The 25,636-nt window shown below is 46.2% G+C and overlaps 3 protein-coding genes across 3 annotated transcripts; 1 reads left to right on the top strand and 2 right to left on the bottom strand.

Moving 5' to 3' along the window:
* Positions 1–69: 69 nt before the first annotated feature.
* On the bottom strand, positions 70–6,641 carry zgc:171422 (uncharacterized protein LOC100001353 homolog). The gene is made up of 13 exons (XM_056600182.1): positions 6,550–6,641; positions 5,489–5,685; positions 5,062–5,154; positions 4,881–4,958; positions 4,697–4,795; positions 4,468–4,597; positions 3,781–4,018; positions 3,547–3,645; positions 3,428–3,474; positions 3,214–3,338; positions 1,846–2,305; positions 773–1,228; positions 70–614 (listed from the first exon to the last, which is right to left on the bottom strand). The coding sequence occupies exons 1-13, from the start codon at positions 6,551–6,553 to the stop codon at positions 439–441; spliced, it is 2,202 nt and encodes a 733-aa protein (XP_056456157.1). The 5' UTR covers positions 6,554–6,641; the 3' UTR covers positions 70–438.
* Positions 6,642–11,682: 5,041 nt separating this feature from the next.
* Positions 11,683–20,639, top strand: LOC130390972 (DNA-directed RNA polymerase II subunit RPB2-like). Its single transcript, XM_056601155.1, has 6 exons — positions 11,683–12,011; positions 14,835–14,949; positions 15,624–15,737; positions 16,151–16,200; positions 17,232–17,342; positions 17,725–20,639. Exons 1-6 carry the CDS (start codon positions 11,683–11,685, stop codon positions 18,047–18,049), a joined length of 1,044 nt encoding a protein of 347 aa, XP_056457130.1. The 3' UTR covers positions 18,050–20,639.
* igfbp7 (insulin-like growth factor binding protein 7) lies at positions 19,201–25,600 on the bottom strand. The gene is made up of 5 exons (XM_056600186.1): positions 25,098–25,600; positions 23,398–23,507; positions 21,082–21,189; positions 20,240–20,366; positions 19,201–19,608 (listed from the first exon to the last, which is right to left on the bottom strand). The coding sequence occupies exons 1-5, from the start codon at positions 25,513–25,515 to the stop codon at positions 19,586–19,588; spliced, it is 786 nt and encodes a 261-aa protein (XP_056456161.1). The 5' UTR covers positions 25,516–25,600; the 3' UTR covers positions 19,201–19,585.
* Positions 25,601–25,636: the final 36 nt, after the last annotated feature.

The raw sequence follows: 25,636 nt of genomic DNA, 5'->3' as shown, positions 1-25,636 counted from the left end.
ACTTTTTGTACTCGTTTGCTCAGTGTGAGCCTGTAGAAGCAGCAATGGTAGTATTAGTAAGAGTTCAATTAGTGGTAGTGCTCTACATAGCAAGTTCAGAGGGCGATTCCATCAGCACAGATCACAGGCTTTGTTAAAATATTTTATGCAGCAACAAAAATAGACAGTGTTTAACATAACGGTCTGATAACACTGCGATACAGAGCGGACGATTCCAGGGGAGAACTGAGCCAAGACGAAGAACAGCCAGGAACATGCGCTCTCAAGACACTCTTTACAACAGTCGTACAATAAAACTTTTCAGACTCGTTTTGGGGTGGAGGAGGCTAGGGGGTCAGTAGGTGTCTGTAGAGGCTAGGAGGTCTTCTGGGTCCATCGTGGTACATGTCTGGAGGCTAGGAGGTCTTGTGGGTCCGTAGTGGTACGTGTGTGTACAGGCTAGGAGGTCTTGTGTGTGCGTACGTGTCTGTTTAAGTGGTTCCTGCTGGCGTAGCTCTTCTGGCAGTAGGAGCAGGCGTGGGGCCTCTTGTCGCTGTGGGTGTGGATGTGGATCTTCAGGGTGGACTTCCTGATGAAACACTTCCCACACTTTGGACAGCTGAACGGCTTCTCACCTACAAACACACACACACACGTACAGGGGAGTGGAGCTGGTCAGTGGTCTCCCGACATAATTGTCTGATATAATCATTCAGTGCAATAATTATTACATTATGCACATCATGCTGAAGAATAGAGGGTGAGGGGTAGTCGAGGGTGAGCGGGTGCTTACCGGTGTGCGAGCGGCGGTGCTCGCTGAGGTGACAGGAGATGGCGAAGGCCTTGCCGCAGTCCGGGCATACGTAGGGCCGCTCCCCGGTGTGCGTGCGCGTGTGCTTCTGCAGGTCGCCCTTAGACGGCCAGCCCTTCCCGCACACGGCGCAGACGTAGGGCCGCTCGCCGGTGTGCAGGCGGATGTGCACCACCAGGCCCGCCAGCGCGGTGAACGACTTCCCGCAGTACTGGCAGCAGAAGGGCTTCTCCCCGTTGTGGAGCCGCAGGTGGTTCTCCAGCCCGCCGCGCGTCCAGAAGCGCTTGCCGCACTGGGAGCAGAGGTGGGCCTGCGGGGCCGAGTGGCGCCGGGCGTGCACCTGCAGGTTGCTCAGCGTGATGAAGGCCTTGGGGCACTGGGAGCACTGGAACGAGCGCTTCTTGTGCTCCCGCAGGTGGATCCGCAGCTGGGTGAGATCTGGTATGAGGAAAGCCGGAGGGGTTAGAGAGGAACCGGTCCGGAACACACACACTACACTGTCTGCTCTGATTCCTTCATTTTACATACAGCAGGAAGTATGTCTGATGTTCTCCTAGAGGAAATAGCTCCTCAATAAAATACTATACTCTAAACAAAAATGCTTAATTTTCTGTTTGTGCTCTGCTGAATACAGTATTCGGATGGGCTCCTGCACTACAGTACACACACATACATGATGTGTTCATTACAGGATAGTTATATAGCGTGTGCGTGTACGGTCAGACATTGAGAGGTACGAAGAAAATGTATCTATTTTGAGCAACCCGTCAACTCCTGCCATCTTGAAACTAAATGTCTACATATATTGGAGTGTGTGTGGAGGACAGCTGGTTTAAGCAGCCTCACCTGGCCCGAGTCAGACTGCTCTGGGGCTGGGTGAAGCTGCTTGAACCAGCCATCTTCCACTCACCCAGAGTCTAGAATCTGGACCTAGACTCTGCATAGCCTCCCCCCTTAATCCCCCATATACTAATTGTAAATGGATTTGGATTAAAGCGTCTGCTAAACGCCCTGAAGGTAAATGTAAATTAGATGATCAGAGGCGTCCGCTGTACCTGTGAACACCTGGTCACAGATGCTGCACTTGAAGGCTCTGTCGGTGGCCGGGTGGGTCTGCTGGTGCCTGAAGAGCTCCGTCTGCGTGGGGAACGTTTGGCTGCAGGCGGGGCAGCCAAGCCGGGGGGCCACCGGCGGGGGGTGGCGGTGCGTCTGCCGGTGGGCGCGGAGCTCCCCGGGCGAGGCGAACACGCGCACGCACCTGCCGCAGGTGAGGCCCCCGCCGCAGGTGAGGCCTCCGGCGGCTGCGTGGGTCTGCTGGTGGGTGGTCAGCGTGGAGGAGAGGCGGAACCTCTTGTGGCAGTGGGAGCACTGGTAGGGCACCTGGTGGGTCTGGATGTGGGCCTTCAGCTCGCCGTCCGTCTGGAAGCTGCCGGCGCACTGGAAGCAGCTGCGGTACACCTGGGCTGGGGGGGGCGGGCCGGGGCAGCCCTGCAGGGTCCGCAGGTGGCGAAGCACCTGAGAAACAACCAATTAAAGAGCCCGTATTATGGCACCAGGTGGCAAAGCACCTGAAGAAACAACCAATTAAAAGGTACCTATTATAGCACCAGGTGGCAAAGCACCTGGAGAAACAACCAATTAAAGGGCCCCTATTATAGCACCAGGTGGCAAAGCACCTGAGAAACACATGGTAACCAGAGAGACAGTTAATACATGACAATGCATTTTTGAGCTTTGGCTGTGTTTTCTTTTACTTATCTATTTTATTGTATGAGAATGTTTCTATGTGAAGCACTTTGAGTCTGCTTCATGCATGAAAAGTGCTATATAAATGAAGTTGCCTTGCCTTAAATAAAAATATATATATTACAAGTAATCTGGTTTCTACCTACATGGTGTGATTATATGTGACTTGATTTCGTCTATTTCCCATTATGGTTAATGGTTTGGATACTTAGTCCACCATTGTTGATTTCTCACCTGAAGAGCCAATCTCCAGAGCTATGGCTCTCCAGGCAATGTCCTTTTTGGTGTTGTCTTTATAATGACGGGAACTTTGGTATATAATATAATTCGACATACTTTTCCACCTCGACGACCAGTCTCTCATCGTCCATTCTCTCAGAATAGTTTTCTCACAAACGAAAGAGGGCGACATCCAGTGGTGAGGAGTAGATATAGAGGTGCCTACGGGACCCGGGATGTACAAACCAGCTTTTAAAAAGCGCTTTTTCAGGGGCGGCGACGCTAGGGAATAGAACATTGGCTCGAAGATTAGTTGGGCAGCGCGGCGCGGAACGCTGCCGCGCAGCTAGTGGTAGTATAATAGGGTCCCTTGAATACACATGTTGTGTACAGTGAAGATACATAGAGTGTGTGGGTAGAGAGACAGACATTGAGGTGTGTCAGACGTGCAGGCTGACCTCAGAGCGATATATGAAACATTGTCCACACTGAGGGCACTTGTGGGCCAGCCGTTGAGTATTATGGTCTGTCTGGGCCGGGGAGGCTGAGGTCGTCAGCGTGTCACCTGGAGATAGAGCTTTGCCTGATGGACGAGCAGGAAGGACACATGAGTAACTGGACTATTATGGGCTGGTGATTGCATCAGGTGTATGCGTGATTATGCGTGTTCACCTGTGTTCTCCGGCTGATCTTCGATACAGCAGTCCGAGTCACTGGACCTGAGAGAGGAGGGTCGTCAGGTCACTGTGAACAGGGTCAACGTTCAGCTCAACAGAGGGACCCACACACACCTGTCGGGCTGGGAGAGTGCCAGCAGGGAGTCCTGAAGTTCTTGAACGCTGCTCTCCGTCTCCGTCGGTGGTGGGCCGGCGGGCTCAGACTGGATCCCACTGCTCGACAGAGGAGCGGACATTTAACACAAACGTTAAGCTAAACGGTAAATGGACTGCATTTACACAGCACTTTTCTTACTAGTGCCCACTCAAAAAGTAACTAAATAAATTGTTCTACAACCGGAGACCAACCTTGAGCCCATTCTGTTCAGTGCTGCCGTTGGCTGCTTGATTGACACCTGGCTCTGGCCAACAGTGTCACATTCCTTTCCATTTCCTGCTGCCTCACAGGTGACTTCCTCTTCGTCCTGCTTGCTCGCCTGCCGGGATGCAGGTTTTGATTGGATCAGGGGTTTGGAGGCAGGAGAGGGTGGGGGGGGCTTGAGGCGGGACCAGGCGCTCAGTAGGTGGTCCTCATCAACGGAACAGCCTGGAGAGAACGAGAGGAGGGAGGGATGCAACCACCAGTCTGTAGGGTAGGGTACGCAGAGTATGTACTAGGGTTGGTGTAGAGAAGGTAGGGTTGGTGTAGAGAAGGTAGGGTTAGTAAAGAGTAGGTAGGGTTAGTAAAGAGAAGGTAGGGTTATTGTAAGGAAGGTACAGTTAGTGTGGAGTGGGTACGGTTAGTGTAGTGTAGGTAGGGTTAGTGTAGAGTAGGTAGGGTCAGTGTAGAGAAGGTAGGGTTAGTTTAAGGAAGGTACAGTTAGTGTGGAGTGGGTAGGGTTAGTGTGGAGTGGGTAGGGTTAGTGTAGTGTAGGTAGGGTTAGTGTAGTGTGCATAGGGTTGTGGGGTTAGGGTTAGAGTCTGTAGGCTACCTGGGGTGACGGGGTTAGCGTCTGTATCTTAAATGGGGCTGTGGGATTAGAGTGTGTGCGCTACCTGAGGTGGTGCTGTGTCCCAGGCGGTAGGTCTGATTGGACAGCAGATCCTTCAGCTCCTCCCTGTTGGAGTCGATCTCCTGCAGACACTCCTCCAGGCCAGCGGAGGGCGCCGACAGCCAGACTGCAGTCTAACAACAGATCACAGAGTGTGTACTACTCAGTATCCTGCATCACTGAACAGTGAATGTAGGAGAAGAGATAGGGGAATGTGTGACCGTTGTGAGTACCTGTTTGAAGTCAGGAACGGGGAAGCTCTGGTCAAGTCTGGACAGGAAGTGACACAACAGACCCTCCAGGGCTGATGTGAAGTCCTGGTCCAAAAGGGTCTGGGGGAAACAGATACTTGGCTCCAAACTGTACAATATACCCAATTACACTCTACCATGAGCTTAGTGCATCACCACCACTCACCTGCAGGAGGTGCTGTTGGGCCTCCTCGGGTCTCTCTGCCTGTAGACTGGACGCCCACTGCTTCAACGCACTGCTGTCCTGGAATAACGATCAACAATCATTCAATACCAATGTGACAAGCTACCGCTGGTCTGGAACGAGAAACCCATGATAATCAATACCATTACGATGTCTTTCTCACCGTTTCCAAGGAGACCGCGTGGATCCTTTCCATGTGGTGTCGGACGGCACCCGGGGTGTCGGCGACCTCACCGCTCAGTACTTCCTGGGTCCTCTTCACAGACAGAAATGGTAACAGATAGCATTAGCATCGTCAGGTTATAACCACAAGCTATCAGAGTCGGTGTATACCAGTGGTTCACAATCTCAGGGTTGTGAACCACTGGCTGCCTTTTGCTTCATAGCTAGAATCACTTTCTTAATGTATAAATTATGCGATTAAGTTTACTGGGACAGTGAGATTACCAGAAGATGCCCAAAAGTTAAAGTTTGGTCTCCAAACATTTTTAGAGCTAGAAATGGGGTCAGGTGCCAACAAGTTGGCAATTTTAAAAACAATAGTGATGCCCAAGAATTTTGTTTACATTTGAACACAATTCCATAAATACCTTGGCCCTCAGCCCGAGCAGCAAAAGGCTTTTCTGCTGGCCGGTCAAAAGCTCTGGGATGGCGTCCGTAACCAAGGAAATAAAGTCTTCCAACATCCCAAAGTGGCTCGTTCTCTGTTGCCGGGCGACCTCCCACATCACCGCAGAGAAGAGTCGGAGGGGCGGGACGAGGAGCCGCAGGGACGACAGCGACGACACTGAGAGTAGAGAGGAGATTAGAGATAATGAGAGGTGAGAGGAACTAGAGATTAGATCAGTGATATGGTTAGACATGAGATTAGAGATAAAAATGAAATTACATAGGAATTAGAGATGAGATTAGAGAGGAATTAGAGATTACATTACATTACAGAGGAATATAGATTAGAATAGAGAGTAGATTCGATTAGAATTGAGATAATCGAGGAATTATAGATTAGATCCAATATTTGATATAGGGATAAAAAAGGAGAAAAGAGACGGGATTAGATAAAGAAATTAGTTTATAGATGATATTAGAGGAGATTAGATATTAGATAAAAGATGATATTTGTTAGAGTCCACTAAAAGAACTGATGAGGAAACTAGTCAATAATTGGACACCATAATATAGATAAGCTATTGGCACTTATTTGCATTAAAGTACAGAAATAAAGTCAGGAATGGAACTGAAAGGATGTCAATTGATCTTCATAGTCCTCCGATTACAAAAATGGTTATTTTAACCATGTGAAAAACGCCTCATCTATCGAAAGTATAAAAACATAACTTGAAACCAACATGAAACTAACTTCACTACATTATCGTCCAATGCATCCGGACCGTATGCCAAACCAAACAGAGTTCTCCATCTAACGTGCGTTATGTACAATACTATATTCTACAATACCCTAAAGTTTAAACTATGATTAATAATAACATGGTCGATTATATAGCTAGTAGATTATAGATTATAACAGTGAGGACTTCGGGTGTCCGAGGTGTTAATGTTCCAACCCGTTGACCCCCTCGACGAGGTACTGAGTGTTACTATTACTGTATGTAGTACTTTATACTACCGGGCGGGTATCAATTGTACTCACACATGTCGCGTCGCAAGTGGAGGTATTTATTTAAGTACTACTTTACTATTTACATCTTCTCCGGCGCAGGGCACCAGAGAGGACGTCATCACACGGCGCCTCTTAAAGGGACAGTGCAGGGAAGTCTTGTGTCAATGCAGCAACAAGTTGGCTGAGAATTCAAAAATACCGGTAGGCTTAGTGTCTCTTCAATAAGCGACCTCCTCTGTTGGAAGAGCACTCAAACCTGTACCTTAATGCAATATTTGTAAGAACAGTTTCCACTTACTGTAGGTTCCAATGTACTTTACATTGCTGCCTCAAACTGGGACACAAAAGTCTGTCTTTTTATTTTGGGGCATTTGTTGTATTTTATTATTGTTTTAAATATTGTATATATTTTTTACTTTTCTCTATTCGTGTCATGCAATGTATATTTTTGCTAACATTCTAGTTTTCTTCTATCTTCTAACTGACTGTTTGTAATGCTGTAACTAATTTAGTTTACGAATTTAAATATATAATATAAAACCAGAACAACTGTGGCAACGTGAAGTGCAACGTTAAGCGCTATATAAATTATTATTATTATTATTATTATTATCCGTAAAACGACCTGAGAAGACGTCAATAAGTAGGACTCTGTGTCAGAAGCGTGTCAAGAACAATCTACATTCTCTCTCTCTCTCTCTCTCTCTCTCTCTCTCTCTCTCTCTCTCTCTCTCTCTCTCTCTCTCTCTCTCTCTCTCTCTCATATTCATCTTGGCAATTTTTATTTGCTGTGTTATCTGAAACCTTATTCTCTTTTGGGTTCCATCGTGACTATTAGTTTGTGTAGTGCTACACTTTGGGTCTCTAGAATAGTCAAATCTCCTAACCTTTATGACACCTTTCCTTAACCTTGTGGAAAACGTAATCGGGTCAAGAAGAGATGAAGAGGTGCTTCCTTTCGAACATAGGAAAAGACAGCACTGTTTAAAATGAATGAAGCTGTGTTCGAAATCGTTCCCTATCATGGATTTAGTGCACTATAGGGTGCACGCCATTTTGTAGGGTGTTCGAATTCTCAATGGTCCACTATATAGGGCAGGGATGGGCAACTTTCATGATAAAGAGGGCCACATTTTTCATCATAACCATCAGAGGGCCACATGACTGCACACTTCAACTAAACGTGAGCTGAGAGAAGCTACACAATTTTGAATTTGGTAGATATGATTTCCTGTATTCTGGTGCATTTTGGGGATGGCCACTACCTAAAAAATCATCCAGAATCATAACCTATGTACGGTATGTTAATTGAACCAACATACATTCATTTCATGTTTTCCATGCTCAAACAGCCACATGAATGGTCAGTATTTTTATCAGTGCAAAGGGCTCACATACCAACCTTCCCTCACGGTTGTGCGGGCTGTCAACTTAACCTGAAAGTTCAATAAAACTTTGGCCCAGGCCATAACTCATTATGATTGTTCTGGGAAACGTAAAGGAGGCGCAGAGAATCTCTCTCTCTCTCTCTCTCTCTCTCTCTCTCTCTCTCTCTCTCTCTCTCTCTCTCTCTCTCTCTCTCATACTTAAGGGTGCCACTTTGACTTACTGTGCTATCATTTGTTGTGTTTTAGTTAGTGTAGGCCATAGCTGTCAATCTCAAGGCCCGCGGGCCTAACCCGGCCCGCGGTGTAATTTCATTTGGCCCGCCAGATAATATCTAATGTCTATCAGAACTGGCCCGCCGGTTTATCGCATTTCAGCATTAAAACTGCAAGTCCCACAATCAGTGGCGGCGCCAGGGGGGGGCTAGGGGGTGCTAGAGCACCCCCTAGATTGGCCATAGCACCCCCATAGCACCCCCAAGAAAATAATGGTTTATTTATTATTGTTATTTAATAACAGTTCTTAATGAAATGTATTGTGTGATAATAATATTTTAATCACAAAAGAAAATAACAGATTGAAATAAACAGATTGTTCACCTAGCACGACACAGACACGTTGCGTGCGTGAACGTGATTGTTCAATGAGTAGGCTATAGGCTAGTAACAGTAATCCTGGCGATCGGTCAATTTTAAGTCAAGCGTTCACAAAATCACGAAAATGGATCGGCTCTTTTTGAAAGCATTTCTGACTCTTTGCCTGTTTAAATTAATTCTATCTGACATTCTAATCTGCCGTCTTTAGTTAGAAGTGTAGGCTATTGAACTTGGTATGTTTAGTTTAATTTGTCGCTCATGGTAGTGGTGACCTGGTAGTCATCTGGCGCAAACTTTAATCCACACACTGAAGTAAGTGAAGTATTTGGGATTACGTTATCTATAACATGCTGCATCCATTTTGACCGTCGGAGATGAACGCAGCTTTGTGCGCGTCCGTCAGAAGTAGCCTAATGACAATAATAATACGATCGATTTGAATGGTGCTTTTTATGTACCCCAAAGACCCGTTAGAGAGCAAACGTGTAAACATAGGCCTATGTGACGATATGGTGGGGAGGTGTTGTAGTAGAGAAAAATGCGACTCATATGCTATCACCCTAATTTCATAGCACCCTCAGTAAAACGCCGAGCACCCCCATAGCACCACCAGAAAAAAATCTCTGGCGCCGCCACTGCCCACAATGCACTCCCGCCGCGCTGGTATACGTCAATCGAGGCCCGCAAGCGCGAGCCCATCCCCCACTACCTGCAGCCCTCTAGTCTAGAATGTTTACTGCTGCAGCATCATACTGTTTATCACCTGAAGTAGCCTAGTAGCCTAGCCTTGCGTGAGGAAATATTTCAGTTCATGTAAAGCAAAGGGAAAGACACAACAGAGCTCCGGGACCAAGGGTTTTGGTGTGAATGGGCGTTTCTGTGAGACATTACGACTAGCGCCGACTTGTGAGACTTTACGACTTGCGTCGACTTCACACGCCGATTTGCCGACTTTGAAGCCCAATAGAGTAGGTTTGAACTGCTCAGTAATCCGTTTGCAGTTGACGTGGAAAGCGCACCAACCAACCTCCAAATGGAGCTGATCGAACTCCAATGTAGCGACACACTCAGGTCGAAGTATGACGCTGTTAGTGCTGCACAGTTTCCACGTTTCATCCCTGACACAATGCCCCAGCTGCATGCTCAAGTTGCTCAAATGCTCTCTATGTTTGGTAGCACATACCTATGTGAACAACTTTTCTCTGTAATGAAGTTGAACAAAACATCACACAGGAGTTGTCTCACTGATGAACACCTTCACTCAATCCTGAGGATTTCCTCAGCTCAGAGCCTGACCCCAAACATTGAGGAACTTGCGTCGAAGAAGAGATGTCAAGTGTCTGGTTCAGGCACCAGGGCAAATCACAGTGCAGTAAACTGAGCTTTAATGTAGCATAGGTTTCATTTTTGCACTTTTGTATATGTTTGGAGTTAGATTCCTTGTTTCAGATTACATATCTATTTCTATGTGTAAAACTAAGGCTGAGTTCATGTTTAGGCCTACAAATAAATAAATCTTAATGTTTGGATTTTCAATGAGAGAGGCATGACAATTAGTGTCTTTATTTTATTTTGAAAATCGATCTGAGACTCCTTGTTTCAGATAACATATGTTTAAAACTAAGGCTGATTTCATGTTTAGGCCTACAAATAAATAAATCTTATTGCTTGGATTTTCAATTTGAGAGGCATGAGAAGTGTCTTCTTTATTTTATTTTGAAATTTGATCTGAGTTAGACTCCTTGTTTCAGATTATATATATATATATATATATATATATATATATATATATATATATATATATATATATATATATATATATATGTGTGTGTGTGTGTAAAACTAAGGCTGAGTTCATGTATAGGCCTACAAATGAATCGATCTTATTGCAATAGCTAATAAGCCTAAGCTTTAGGACACTTTCAGATTCAATATGGGTAAAACTTAAGTTCATAATAAATATTGAACATGTCCGGCCCTCGATTTGGACCCATTTTTTTATTTCGGCCCACTGGGTATTTGAGTTTGACACGCCTGGTGTAGGCCTTAATAAAATAATACATATATTTTGTATTCTTCCTGTTGTTCTGTGTTCTTGCATTTTTTGCTGATTGTGAGACGGTTCAAACTGTACATATTGTAAGCATTAGTCATTTCAGAGGGGATTTGACCTAGCTGCAAAAGTCTCTGCAAGTATAGTGAAAGAGCGTATCAATATTTTAACATGGTTACTCTCTTCCATGTAGGCTACTGCGCTTTATTTTAATTGTTGAAACAGCACAATATGCGGATATATCCTCTGGTATGTTGTGTGCCTCCGCATGTCGTATAAATAATCATAGTGGGCTGCCATGGCCAAAAATGCCAGGGCCATTTTTTGGTCCCAGTCCAGCCCTGGGCGTACGCATGCACCAACAAATCTGCCAAGACTGCAGCTGAAAAAGTGTTTGGAGATTTTGTGCTGAAATGTGGCTTTCCCGCCAAGCCTCAGCACGATCAAGGCAGAGAATTTGAGAACAAGCTGTTCTACAAACTCAAAGAATATTGCGGCATTCAAGGCTCACACACAACACCATATCACCCAGCTGGAAATGGTCAGGTGGAGAGATTTAACCGAACCCTTATTTCCATGCTGAGATCTCTGCCAGAAGAAGTTAAGAGTGACTGGAAAAGTTCTTTGAACAAAGTGGTGCATGCGTACAATTGTACTCGGAATGAAGCAACCGGCTTCTCCCCCTATTACCTTCTCTTTGGTAGGAGTCCACAGCTTCCGGTAGACATCATGTTTGGCCTGAAGCCTAATGAGGAGGAGAGTCGTTCTCACAGCGAGTATGCAGAAAGATGGAGGAAGCGCATGGCTGAGGCATACCAACTAGCCTCAAAGGAGGAACAGAAAGGACAGGCCAGAGCAAAAAAATATTATGACAAAAAGACGTACGGAGGTAAGCTCCAACAGGGCTGCAGGGTGTTGGATCGCAATTTGTCAGAGAGAGGAGGCCCTGGTAAATTCCGGTCGTACTGGGAAGAAAAGGTGCATGTAGTCATTGACAAGAAACAAGACAGTCCAGTGTATGTGATACGGCCTGAGAGAGGCCCAGGAAAGACTCGAGTCCTCCACAGAAACGTACTATTGCCTTGTGACTTTTTGCCAGTGGAGGAGGAAGTCACATCAAGAGACACAATGCCCCAAAAGGAAAAGAAAAGGAACAAACAGACATATCAGAGGGACGATGTGACAAACAGCAGTTCAGAGGATGAAGGCGAATGGAGAGCCATCATCAGAGCATCACCAGCACTCCCCGCCTCAGCCAGGAGCCGGCTGAGTGCGGGTGCACTCAACCAGCCCCTAGACATCAAGAGCACCGAGACACGGAAGAGCATCCTGGACAGGATGATGATTTACAAGAGGAAGAGCAGGAGGCAGATGGCAGCGGAATGGTGGAAGAGACGGGAGCAGCTGCAGTATCATCGGATGAAGCAGACGACCACATGCCAGCATCTGATGGAGAGGTCAGCGCAACGATGGCGGCCGATGAAGCAGATGAAGCAGATGACGGCGCCATGGCAGCAGAGACGGCAGGCGTTCATCCAGCAGCATCATCTGATGAAGCAGACGGAGATGAGGAGTCGCAGCTCTCCAGAAAATATCCTTTCAGATGCTGAAAGCCATCTAAACTGTTTACTTACACCACCTTAGGCCAGCCTTCCATTACACATAGAAAAAAATAACAATGCAGTACGTTGTTAAAGAGGGTTATATGTTACTTTCGTTCAAAGGTTAAAAAGGTCAAACTGTTTTACACACACAAATAGAAGCAGCTGCTGGTATTTTTTTTTCATATTTTTTATTTATTTTGCAAACAGTACCAGATTCCAGACTGCTAACACATATTACGGTATTACTATGGGTATGTGAGGCATACAATATAACCACATGTGAGTCTGTTGGGTGGGTTATGGGATAGGAACAAGATCATCATCTTTCATTAAAGGTACCCATCCTGCAAAGCAGAGTTATGCCTCAGAGATCACTTGGCCAGTGATGTCTACCTGTATGACGTGGCAAGACAACGGGAGATACCGGCCATGTTAAAGACTGTTCATGGACAGCAAGTACCTTTGAATTGAGACTCCCGTTCTTGTTTCCATGGCTCCTGAGTTGAAGACCAATATTCTGGGACTGTGTAACGTCGAGACGACATTTATTTTGTAGGAGAGAGTGTGGGACTCTGGTTAAGTTAGGCTATAGTATTGGACATTATGGGAAAAGGTGCACTGTCCAGGGCCGGGAAACATCTACACCCCCTGTATATTGTATTTGAGGTTTTGTTTATTGTTTTGTTTATTGATTTATTTTAAGCTATGCTTTGACTGAATTTGTGCATGCAGAATGAAAGGAATTAAGACCGTTATGGTAGAATTGTCAGGAGTTAGGGGGATGCCACACACAGGCACATAGGGGCAGCCCACCGGTGGTCTTAGTGGTCCTGACTGTAGAGAAAGTTAGCTAGGGAGCTGCATATGGAGAAGTGTGGTTATCCGACCGTATGTTTAATGTGTTACAGGTGAGCCTAATATGACAATTTACTGTGTATTCTTCATCATTATTATTATAATTATTTTGCATGTATCTTAGTGGTCCTGACTGTAGAGAAATTTAGCTAGGGAGCTGCATATGGAGAACTGTGGTTATCCGACCGTATGTTTAATGTGTTACAGACCGTCGACAATAAATGCCACGAAAGATCATCCCCTGTCTGATTAATCCAACCATAAGTGTGCTACACACAGACCGGTGAGGGTGGGGGTGGTCCCAGAGCTGGTTCATGAGGACATTAAGGCACGATTGTTAGGGTTTAAATAGACAAAATCACCATTATTGTTCTTAACAAGAATCCGTAGAAGAGAATGAATAGTTTTTTGCTCATAAAGGCTAATGCACCAAGCAACTTCCAGCATTCGCACGCATGCACGCACGCACGCACACATACACACACACACACACACACACACACACACACACACACACACACACACACACACACACACACACACACACACACACACACACACACACACACACACACACACACACACACACACCAAGATGTGTTGTCTTGATATCCTGCCCTCGAGGAGCATCTCTGTCGTTCCCTATCAATCAGTCAAAACCAGATCATTAAACCCTCATATTTTATGAGCTGCAGAGCGGTAGCTGTTGACAAATGGGGTATGCATAACTCTTGTTCCAGCCCAGCTGAACAGTCCCTCAGGGCTGCGTGTCACAACCTGTCTCTCCGTCTGTCTCTCCATCTCCCCTGGCCACAGATCCGCTCCGTCCGCATCCCCCAGATCGGAGAGAAGTTTGCCAGCTGACTCGGACAGAAGGGTACCTGCGGAATCCAGTACCGACAAGAGGTAAAACCCACATCCTCATACACGGAGTGGGAATGTGAAGGGATATCTGATCAAAATGCTGGCCAGGGGTAAAACAATCACAAAGATTTGCAAAAACGTTAATATTCTTCCTTTTTTTTCGTCTTAGTGTGTTCACAAAATGAAATCTGTTGATATTCAAATAAAAAAATTACATAATCTTTTACAAACTGTACTCTGCTTCCTTAAATTAGTTTCCCAAACTGCCTTTCTTAGCACATAGCGAACTGGAGTATATTGTGAAATGTGCACCCCTATGTACTGATTCATTAGTTTTTTTTGAATCGGGAATCAAGAATAGTTTTTTAATTGAATCGTAACCCTCAAGAATCAAAATAGATTTGAGAGATACCAAAAGATTCACACCCCGTGTCCAGATAGTGTAGGTCCGAGGTTGGCGTGTCTGACCGGGGAGCCCAAAGGATTCTGGGTTTAAACCCCGTTGTCAATAGGGAGCAAGAGACAACCCCCCCCCCCCCCCCCCCCGGGCAAAAGACAAACCGCTACCTGCTCATTCATGATGCATCCCATTCCAATATAATCGCCTTAGTCACTTTGACTAAAAGCTGAGTAACTAAATGGTGAATAAACACGGGTAGACCATCTTCTAGACCCATAGTTTCCCTGACCTTTTGTTACTTATCTACCTACCTTTAAGGAAACTCGCAAACCAGCCCATTCTGCTTCTCTGCATGTTAGCACGCTCTTTATTAATCTGGAGAGCCTGCTGCGGCTCATGTGTTGGAACAAATTCCCTTTGTAAAGCGGTCTTAGAAAGCACAACAAGGATTGGGTTTCATGTAAGACGATAGAGGGCCTCCAACAGGGGTTCTCTCAATCCAAAGAGCCGTCCGTGGGTGTTGTGTCTTCTAGCGTCTTTGTGTGTTTGCTCTGTAGGACATTCACGTGTGAGGGAACATGTGAGGGAATCACGCCTGACATCATCATCAACCCCCATGCCATCCCCTCTCGAATGACAGTCGGTCACTTAATCGAGTGTCTGCAGGGCAAGGTAATTGTGTGTGAGTGTGTGTGTGTGTGTGTGTGTGTGTGTGTGTGTGTGTGTGTGTGTGTGTGTGTGTGTGTGTGTGTGTGTGTGTGTGTGTGTGTGTGTGTGTGTGTGTGTGTGTGTGTGAGACAGACAAAAAGTTATAATGCTGCACAACCTAGTTTCAGAGTATAGAATCTGAAATTCAATGTTAACAATTCTGTAGATAAATGTATTTCTAAAGTTCCCTGTGTGTGTCAACACTTTAAGTGGCTATATAAATGCACTCTATGGAGCATCCGTCTCAATCCAACAATCTGCCTACACTGTTGATGTTGTCCAGTATCCTGTTTACTTTGCACTGCAAGGCTGGATCTTGTATCACAGTACGCCTTGAGAGCCAATCACAGCTAACCCCATGCTGACGCCGTCGCTCTGTGTTCAGCCCGGCCCAAGGTCACACTGTCGACCAGCGCGACTGTAGTATATTGGGTATACTGAGATTAACTAGCCAGACACTGACGTTACTCTAGGCATGTTTATTGTTGACCCGGGCACAGGGCACTCCAGCATAGCATTCATACATCAACTCTGAACCAACCCATTTAGTTAAATCTTTTTGAAATTAAACACTGTTCCATGTAAAACGTTGACGTGATTCCGTCTCATTCTGTCCCTTTTCCCCTGTGCGTGCGCAGGTTTCTGTAAACAAGGGCGAGATCGGCGACGCCACGCCGTTCAACGACGCGGTCAACGTGCAGAAGGTCTCCAACCTGCTGTCCGAGTACGGCTACCACCTGAGGGGTAACGAGGTAAACCCAGAGCACTCGTTCTCTTCTTTACCACTCTCCATTGAGATGGTGTTACCGTTGACAATATGTAAGGTTGTTGTCTGTTCCCACAAATGAATGGCTGGCTCGACTTGGTACGTGGGAAATGGATACAGACTAACACCCGTTCGTTCGTGTTACTCAGTGTAACTCACCGAGTAAACACTGGGGGTTATGTACACTGCTATGTCATACTGGATTCCGTTTTCTTCTAAATTGTTGTTGTGTGGTACCCGTTCGGGCCTTAATACGAAGTCAGAGCTAGCGATACGAAGACACAATATGAGGCATTGTGCCACAGAGCCCCCCCCCCCCCCACACTCCCACAGGTCTGATATGACGGCTCACTGGCTGCCATGCGTGATTACCAAGCGCTCTCTGTCCCTCCAATGCAGGTTCTCTACAATGGCTTCACCGTCCGCAAGCTCACCTCCCAGATCTTCATCGTGCCCACGGGGCCGTAATTCCGACACCTCATTGTTCCGACGTCTCAATGGTCCAAATATTTCCCATTAGATCGACATGCCACTATGCCGACGGTTCAATGTTACGAAAACGGAACCCATTGGTCCGAAGGTCTGTTTGTCCGACTTTTCAAAAAGGAGGCGCATTAGGCCGACGGTTCAATATGCCGAATAGGCCTACTAAATAGGCTATAAAGAGTTTTATACCTTGCTCGCGCTCTTGCTCTCTCTCGCTCTCTCACTCTCTCTCTCCAAAATACAACATAGGCCTACATATCACGTTCACGATGAATATTGGAGGGCAAAGTGACAACGCTTCACTTCATTTCGACACGGTGTTTCAGCCCCATGGACAGAGAGCGTAGGTCTAATTCTCAACACGGGCACGAACACCCATACACACACACACACACACACACACACACACACACACACACACACACACACACACACACACACACACAAACACACACACAAACACACTTGACTAAGTACACGGCATGAGGTATAAGTTTGACTAAATCAATACCAACAAAATTATTTAGGCTAAAAGCCCACTGTAAACACAGTAAACAACACATAGCCTATAGGCCCACACACAGCTACTAAAGATAACATTTTTATTTGTTTTTCACTCACCGTTTGACTTCTTTACAGGAAAAGCATTAGTCCTTGTATAACGTGCGCTTCATAAATTCACCTCTTGTGACCGTTCAAGCCCACAGCAACAGTCTGGCTTGGTGAAGTGCACTTCTGGAACTTAGCCTACATCGTCTTTTATTTTTGGTTTCATAATCACACATGTGGAATTGCACCTTGGCCTATTCGGCATATTGAACCGTCGGCCTAATGCGCCTCCTTTTTTGAAAAGTCGGACAAACGGACCTTCGGACCAATGGGTTCCGTTTTCGGAACATTGAACCGTCGGCATAGCGGCATGTCGATCTAATGGGAAATATTTCGGACCATTGAGATGTCGGAACAATGACGCGTCGGAATTACGGCATGGCACCGGGCCCACATACTACCAGCCCCTCAAGCACATGGTGGACGACAAGATCCACTCCCGGGCCCGAGGGCCGGTCCAGATCCTCAACAGACAGCCCATGGAGGGCAGATCGCGGTAGGAACCCATTGCCTTCCTTTGTCGCGCACTCCGACTTTCCAACATTCTGTTTCTCTCGTGCAGTTTCTCTCTCTTTACGTCTCCTTCCCCTGTTTCTCTCTCTCTGTCTCTGTCTGTCTGTCTGTCTGTCTGTCTGTCTGTCTGTCTGTCTGTCTGTCTGTCTCTCTCTGTGTCCCTCCTCCTTCCCCTGTCTGTCTCTCTGTGTCCCTCCTCCTTCCCCTGTGTCTGTCTGTCTGTCTGTCTGTCTGTCTGTCTGTCTGTCTGTCTGTCTGTCTGTCTGTCTGTCTGTCTGTCTGTCTGTCTGTCTGTCTGTCTGTCTGTCTGTCTCTGTCTCTCTCTCCCCTCTCACCCAACCAATCGTGTTCTGCCCTCCTCCCAGTGATGGCGGTCTGCGTTTCGGTGAGATGGAGCGTGATTGTCAGATCGCCCACAGCGCCGCCCAGTTCCTGAGGGAGCGTCTGTTCGAGGCGTCCGACCCCTACCAGGTGCACGTGTGCAACCTGTGCGGCCTCATGGCCATCGCCAACACATGCAACCACACCTACGAGTGTCGCGGCTGCCGCAACAAAAACCCAGGTACGCCAACGGGCCACGGCCACTTCCCTTGTTGCACACGTCTCCCTCTGAGCCACTGCTCTGTTTTCCTGTCTGCATTAAGTAAGTTAAACGAATGTTTTCTGTGCCTGTTTCTATCCCTAATTTGAACACTACTCTAGTACGTCACTACCACAAAAAGTCACATCACTATCTGCTTTTTAAATCCAATCAGAAATGTATTGAATATTTCGAGCAAATTTTCTGATTTCAGCCAATCTGAAGCCATTGCAACGACGTGTGTGTTTCTTCCATGGGGAACTAAGAATAAGGAACCTGTGCCCCAAGGCAAAAGTCGCAAGAGGATGAAAGGGGCCCAATGCTTATGACCTTAGCTGAGGGTGTTTGAGGGGTCTTTTTACCTGAAGGGCCTTTGGGTCAGAAACGGCCGGGTGAAGCTAACCTGACAGCCATGTGATCCATCACATGCCATTTTAAAAATAAATACAAATCTATGCCCTGGCCTCTAATCCTAACACCCAACCCGATCAATTGTGTTGCATGATGGCAGTAAACACAGGAGCAGTCTAGATTTGGTTTGAACGATTTAAACCTGACCTGATGTTACCCAGGACATCATACCTGTCTATCTTCATCTCAATGCTGGCCAATCGCCCGATCCCTCTAAACTGTACAGTTCAATTCATTATATCCTGAGCATAACTGCTCTTTGATTGGATGCCCATTTTCAGCACATTTCCTGTTTGCTGTTGGTAGTGGAATGACTGCAGTGTACAGTACTTTGAAAAAAAGGGTAAAGCATATTTAAAATGATAGCATATAATTTTCAGCCTTTCATAGTACAACAATTCAAGACATTCATTTTAGTTGTTTTACTATTAGTGACACTGAAACACAGAACATGGCTTATCTCAACACATTTGTTGTCCTTACCCAAAATGTTCAATTTCAACATACAGCTTACACACACATTTCTATATATAAAACTAAATGTCTACTTCTACTGCCCAAAAAAAAACCATGATTTATACTTAAGCTTTTCTAATATTCCATGGTGTACACAGCTACGATAAAGATAGCACATTCCGCATTCCGTTTCAATTCCTGTTGAAAGAACGACTTTGCCTCAGTGACTTCGCGTACACACTGTCCCAAACACAACGGCCTGTTTTGTTAAGAGAGCAAATCCCGTCTGTGTGGGAGTTATCGGTGGTGTTTGGCTAGTGGGTCTAAGCCTGTGGAATGAGGGCCTGTGTTTTGCCTGCCTGTAACGTCATGTCACTTTCCAGCACAGTTGAAGTTCATAATATAGAAATGGTTTTAATGTGGTGTGTCTGTGTGTGTGTGTGTGTGTGTGTGTTGGGGGAGGGGGGGTGACTGGGAGCGTCTTTCCACATATCTTGCCCGAAGGCTTTGCCTAGTTACAACATAACACCAATGAGCATTGCCTGTATGATGATATGGCTTTGTTCTACATTTCTAAACACAAGAACTTCCGTGAGATGAAGAGAACAGTGGTCATAAAGCATAGGTTTCAATAGACGATGAGAGCCAACTTTGATTTCACAAGGGGAGGATTTTCGTGTTTCAGTTCTGGAGAGCTTGCTTCACTAGCGGATTTATAAGCATCAGGTTTGTCTGTTTATTCAAAGAATTAATGATTGGTTTAATTCGCTGTTCTCCACTTACAGCTCTTCGTCCTTGTTCACTGAAAGAAAGAGAAATTCAGTTATTAGTTTACACAATATGAAAGATTTTCTTCTTTTGCTAATAACTTTCTCATCTTTATCTTCGTCTGTTCATGCCCTTCTACACCAGCAAGACAAAATAAGTTGCCAAATGATCCATCAAACAAACCCCATGTTATTATTTTAGTGTCATAATTTGACGTGAACTCATTAAACCTTTGCATTCCCCATTACCACTTGGAGAGCGATGTGCTGCCTGTGGGGACGCTTCTGCACTATCAATGATGTGATGTCGAGCTGGATGGAAAGAATGGGCTTTTAGTCCCCCTTGAGCAAAGCTTTTCTAGCGCAGGGATCTGTTAAAGCCTGTGTAGGAAAACACCCAGAAACGCATGTCTGATCATGGCCCCGGGCCCCATGCAAAGGCCTGTATTAGGAGGCGATGAGAGCCATGACTTTTCAAAATGTATACTCATCCAAAAGGTTTGGATTTTTTTTTACATTTTTATTTTGCACATTACTGATTTAGTTTAAAAGTTGAAAGTACTTTTTAATTTTGAATGCCCGGCCAACCCCAGCTTGTGTACTGGGCCAACCCCACCTTGTGTACTGGGCCAACTGTGCGCTAGGCTAGCGATAACCCCGAGGTACCTTTCTTGATGGGGATGTCGTCCAGGGAGTCCACGACGTGGATGGTGGCCACAGCCGAAGCCTCGCCCTTGGTGTTGGCAGCGTGACACTCATAAGACCCAGCCTCGTCCACACTGAGTGGAGAGATCTTTACAAAACAAGGAGGAGGCAAAAGAAAACAAGACAAAGAAAAAGAAAAATCACTCCCGTTATCCTCTCAACTGCCACGTGGGAAACGTTATTGGTTCGAATGTCAGCCCGGCTGCGGTAAACAAGCCCAGCACAAGACACAAACACTCTCTTCTGTGGCCCCGCGTTCACTTCAACCAGTGTCAGGGAGTCTGGCCTTACACCTGGCAGGACGTTTAGATAACCACTGCAAAGGATAAACATCTATGGAGAATTCCCACAACATGCTCTAAATCATGTCCAAGGTCGCTGTAGGCAAACATTGGCATTCCTCATCTATTTATATGAATTAACAAATTAACAATATGCAAGAATCGATGACAGTCTTATGTGAGTTCCTGCATGCAAGTGTGCGTGCATGTGCACACTTCCTGAAGGACCCAATTATGTGGACCAAATCGTAATTAAGCCATTAATTCAAACTCTATGAGTTTGTGTTCATGCGTTCATGCATCATTTGTGTTCTTGCATCTTTGAATTTGTGTGTGTCTGTGTCTTTGGGTGCGTGTCTTTGTGCAAATGTGTGGGAGTGTGTGTATGTTGTATATATGTACATGTGCCGATGTGAGTGTTACATGTGTGTCTGTGTGTGTGTGTGTTTGTTTATGTTTGTGTGTTCGTGTATGTGTGTGCGTGCCAGTGTATATGCATGTTTGTGTGAGTGAAGTACTCACCAGCACCCAGCCAGTGACCTCGTGTTTCTCTGGTCCTCCGCGGGTCTGGATGGCCAGGTTGTCCTTGTCCCCAGGAAGAAGCTCCATCCTCCCTTTACCGCTGACCAGCTGGGGCAGCAGACCACAAACACTAAGAACTCATCATCATCATCCTATTTTAGAAGGCGCTTTTATCCAAAGTGACTTACAGTGGATTCAGATGCATGCTATTAAGGAACAGGTATGGGTAAGGGACATTGGGGTCTCGAAGCCAGTACCTTTCAAGTTGGCAGTCAAACAGGATATAACCACATAGACTAGATCTGGCCCCTGATGGAGATAATCATTAGCATTACGATATGCTTTAGATACACACAAACACCGCTGCTTAAGTGCTTTCCCCTCTGTCTCCTATTTTAACTTGAACTGTTTTCTCAAACAAAAAACAGTGTTGTCCTCCTCAATCTCTTGATCTTAACATGACTAAGACCAAAACACGAGTGGGTTTTTCCTGTCTCTCTTTATTTTAGCTTAGCTTGTCTAGACTCAGACTAAAACCCACCCCCAGCACTCCCTCTCTGCAGCACGACTTGTCTTGTCTCAGACTGTTTCCAGAGAAGGCAGGATCACAGGCAGGGTCATGCTCAAGTGTTTGCCATAAAGCTGCACAATGTTATTCCCACTGATCTAGGATCTGCTCCGGTCTTGGCAGCTCCTCCCCGGCCACTGGCAGCCAGCGGCTCTCCAAACAGCCAGGAAGAGACGCTTGGCTTCAGAGCCTCAGAGACACCAGAGTAGAGAGACTCCTGGGAGCTTGATTTCTCTGTCCTCAGACACTGATGGAGTGGGTATCTAACTGTGAACGTCACTGTTTTAGCCCTCACCAAGTTTGGATGTCAGATCGAGGGAAGTGCCGGAAGTTGTCTAAATTTAGCGGAGGAGTCATACATTTTCTCCACTCTGAGATTATTTACCTTCCCCTTCTTCTCTCTATGAAATTTTGTTTCTAGTGAGTCCCATGATATATTATACAGGGACGTATAACTCCTACTTGAGTAAGTGAGGGTTGCTATAAATGACACTCCAATACTCACTCTCTTTCTCTTTTTTTCTCTCTCTCTATCCCTCTCTCTGTGACCTTGGTCGGGCCGGTCACGAGTCACCTCCCACGTTTTCCTCCTCTCTCTCCTCTACCCCCACCCTCCCTCCCTTTCCTGCCTCTCATTGAGGGTTTGACCTCCCCTTCGATTGTTTCCACTCTTGTCACCTCCTCACTTCGACCTCACCTCCGCACTCTCTCTCCCCTGCGTCATGGAGCACAAGCTGTGAGTTTTCTCTTCAGGTGGGAAGGCCCGTACCTCCTCATTCCCTACCTCCTTAATACTTGTCTCCTATGATCAACTCTCTGCAAACCTCAGACTTCACTCAAATCCTTGACATGCTCCGAACAGGAATTCAAATATTCCAGGGGCCCTGTGAAGCGAGCTATGGGAGACAGGAATGCCAAGTTCATGTGATTTCATCTCCAAGCCACCCCCTCCCCCACCCCTCCCTAACAAGACAGTGGACGAAGTATGTTGTGTGTAATCGGTTCCCAGCTGGTACATGAAACCACTGGCCCTTTAAGAACACATGACATGAATAGAATACAATGAAGATGAATTTAGCTATGGTCGCTCCTGTCCTGTGTCCTGTGTTGGATGTTTGCTCCCGGGTACACTTGACCGACAGTAGGTGAGGCACTTCAACTTGACGGGAAGCAGGAGTTTAACGGAGTGCTGTTATTTCCTGTGGCGTTTGAATGAGACACTTCCTCTGTACGCGCCGCTTGTTGAAACACACTGGGCCGCCAAAGTACAATGGCCGGAAGGACGGATTAACCGAGGAAATCGAATGAGTCCAGTTGGGATTTGTTGCGGTCATCCTGATGGAGCAAATTTGTATAAATAACCATGACAATGTGTGTGTGTGTGTGCGTGTGTGTCTGTGTGTGTATGCGTGTGTGTAATGTATATGCGTGCATGTGTGTCTGTGCAGTACTCCCAAGCATCCAGTGTGTCACTCTTCCCAAACCAAATTCCTTGGTATGATGTGCTTGCCAAACACTCTAACCCGCTGCCAGTGACGATGTTAATTAAAGTCATGACCTCAGGGGGCTTGAGGTGCATTCGGTTTCCCCCACGACTGACCGTCATGAACATGGGACTTATTCACCTTGCGTTTAGAACCAAGATGGAACTAAGACAGCCGCTATAGGTGAATTAAGGCCCATGGTGTTGCGTTATTTATATCTGCTGTTGCGAGTGCGTAAGGAGGCCTGTGAGGGACATATCGTACCTTCTTCCAGGTGACGACCGGGGTTGGGATGCCGATGGCCTCGCAGCTCAGATATACCTGGGAGCCCGAAACGTTGTACACGTCCCCTGGGGCCGTCACGATCACCGGTGCTATAGAGCAGAGGGAGAACGCGTGGCAAAAGTCGTTTGCTAGATTATTTTTAACTTAGGCAAAGCATAACAAGCTGGTACATGGGTGAACTAGGGCACTTGGCTTAGGGATGGCTACACGTAGACTGTTGAACATTGGGGTTTGAACCCAGAACCTTTAGGCTCTGAGTCAAACCGTTTATAACCAATCGATTATTGTGAGGTTTATCTTTACTATAAAAGGTTGGGATGTAGTCTATCATGAGAAGATAATCTGAGTGATAGGGGAGTTGAAATATAGAGGGAAGAATTGCGTTAAAAAAAAGAAAAGAAACGCTCTCATGGATATCAAACAGGATTATAACACACATTCCTCGCCGTTTCTGTGCTTTGGGAAAATGCAACCAGTGGCTTTGTGCAGCTTGGTTAAGTATTTCACCCCTGGCCAGCTTCTCAGTCAAGTAAGCTGATCTGTTGTTTTTTTTCACATAGAAAAAGGGAGTCATGATACATTTATGGTAATGGAAATCATTAAAGATATTAAAGTGTGTTCATAACATAAATCCACATTAAGTGGTGGCAAGCTGCCTTTTAAAAATAACCATAATAATAAGGACAATGTGTTTACATTATTTATCTCCCCTTTTATTTGTAGACAAACCAACCCTATTCCAACTAAGTTGCATTTGTATTATTGTTAAAACAGAAAAGATAATATATTATTTAGAAATCGATACAAAACATTGTAGCTCAAGACTTATATATTTAAGAGATGTGTGTTTAACTGATGCATTAGAATAATTGTCTCACATTTCTGTTTCCCATCAAATCTTTCTAACGTTGCGGGGCCAAGCTCCACATACCAGCGGGACGTGACAACGGCGAATAGAGAGGCGACCAGATATACAACCCTGTGAGTCAGCCTACGCTCCCACACATTTCAATTGATCCTTGACCCTGCAGTGTCGCAGAGAGATAAATCAACAGGTTCTCCATCATTAACATCTGCTTCACATTGTTTTAATCAAAGTTGTTCTACTCCTCAGGCTCCTCAGCCAGAGCTACTGAGTAAAACTATCTCGTTCTACGAGAGAAGGCTATACTGACGCAACACAACGGCCAGTGCTCGGTAATAATTAATAGTGTGCTGGTTCAGTGGTCCTCCACAAACACCCACACGCACACCCGCACACCCATCAACAGGGTGCGTGTGTGTGTTTCTATGGGGGGCCTCTTGGTTTTAACAAAGAGCCCTTCTCCTTTACAAGAGTATACGGCCTGCTGCAGGAATTCAGCTACGGCTGGGTCCAGGATAGGGCTACTGTTTCCAGGGCCAGGGATGGCCTACTTTATCACGGGTAGGTCTACTTCACCACCAGCCTTCATGAGGGAGGGGGGCGTGTGTGTTTACTCTGACCACATGCCAAGCATTCAGACTAAATTGTTAGCGTAGTAAAACCAATAAAAAAGTTGATGAAAATCAATAATATAATTTACTGACCGGCGTGGAAATCTTTTTTTGCTTAATTGAATTTAGGCATGGTGGTTAATATTCTATATAAGCTTCTGGTTCATGTTGACTTCTACGCCGAATGCTTTTTGAACCCTCACCTGTTGCACATCTTCCCTTGTTCTGCACAATGATCGCCTCCTGCTTCGCCGCGACGGCTTTGCTGCTGGCGGCTTTCAGGTCGCATCCCGTCTGGTAGGACACCCCGTCATTGCCGCACACCTCGTAGTTGGCTTTACAGGCGCACACGCCTGCTTTGCTCTTCTTGTCCTTGTCGGACTTGACGCACTCCAGCCCCGACGCGCAGCGCCTGGCAGCGGCTCCGCGCCCGCCGCACTGCTCGCCCGCTGCGGCGTTGCAGACGACGCAGCAACCGCAGGAGTCGAGCGCCGAACCCGTCGCACATCCGTCGACGGGCAGCGGCTCGCAGACTGTGAGTTCGCAGGTACCACAGCTGCGCGAGACTCGGCTCGCGGACACCATGGACAGTGACACGACGACGGCGTAAAGAATCAGCATGTTTGCAACAGAGTTCTGGCAGTTCTGTGTGCAAGGTGTTGCAGCTTTCAGTGAGCTAAATTAACTGTACCAGCAAAGAGTTCTCGCTGTAATAAAAACTTGACCACGCCCACAGTGTCAA

This window comes from Gadus chalcogrammus, chromosome 10 (genome assembly GCF_026213295.1).
Source record: "Gadus chalcogrammus isolate NIFS_2021 chromosome 10, NIFS_Gcha_1.0, whole genome shotgun sequence".
Taxonomy (NCBI): domain Eukaryota; kingdom Metazoa; phylum Chordata; class Actinopteri; order Gadiformes; family Gadidae; genus Gadus; species Gadus chalcogrammus.
This window is presented reverse-complemented; position numbering and strand designations above follow the sequence as displayed.

What these genes read in the sequence shown, in the direction of transcription:
- LOC130390972 (XM_056601155.1), top strand. Translation starts at nt 11,683, where the DNA reads ATGCCCCAAAAGGAAAAGAAAAGGAACAAACAGACATATCAGAGGGAC. An exon ending in ACCACCTGAGGGGTAACGAG is followed by an intron (nt 15,738 to 16,150) that starts GTAAACCCAGAG and finishes CCTCCAATGCAG; the next exon opens with GTTCTCTACAATGGCTTCAC. An exon ending in CCCATGGAGGGCAGATCGCG is followed by an intron (nt 17,343 to 17,724) that starts GTAGGAACCCAT and finishes CCCTCCTCCCAG; the next exon opens with TGATGGCGGTCTGCGTTTCG.
- igfbp7 (XM_056600186.1), bottom strand. Translation starts at nt 25,515, where the DNA reads ATGCTGATTCTTTACGCCGTCGTCGTGTCACTGTCCATGGTGTCCGCG. An exon ending in CGGTCGTCACCTGGAAGAAG is followed by an intron (nt 21,190 to 23,397) that starts GTACGATATGTC and finishes CTGCTGCCCCAG; the next exon opens with CTGGTCAGCGGTAAAGGGAG. An exon ending in CGACATCCCCATCAAGAAAG is followed by an intron (nt 19,609 to 20,239) that starts GTACCTCGGGGT and finishes TCTTTCTTTCAG; the next exon opens with TGAACAAGGACGAAGAGCTG.
- zgc:171422 (XM_056600182.1), bottom strand. An exon ending in CCGTTCCTGACTTCAAACAG is followed by an intron (nt 4,598 to 4,696) that starts GTACTCACAACG and finishes ATCTGTTGTTAG; the next exon opens with ACTGCAGTCTGGCTGTCGGC. An exon ending in GCACCGCCGCTCGCACACCG is followed by an intron (nt 615 to 772) that starts GTAAGCACCCGC and finishes GTGTGTTTGTAG; the next exon opens with GTGAGAAGCCGTTCAGCTGT.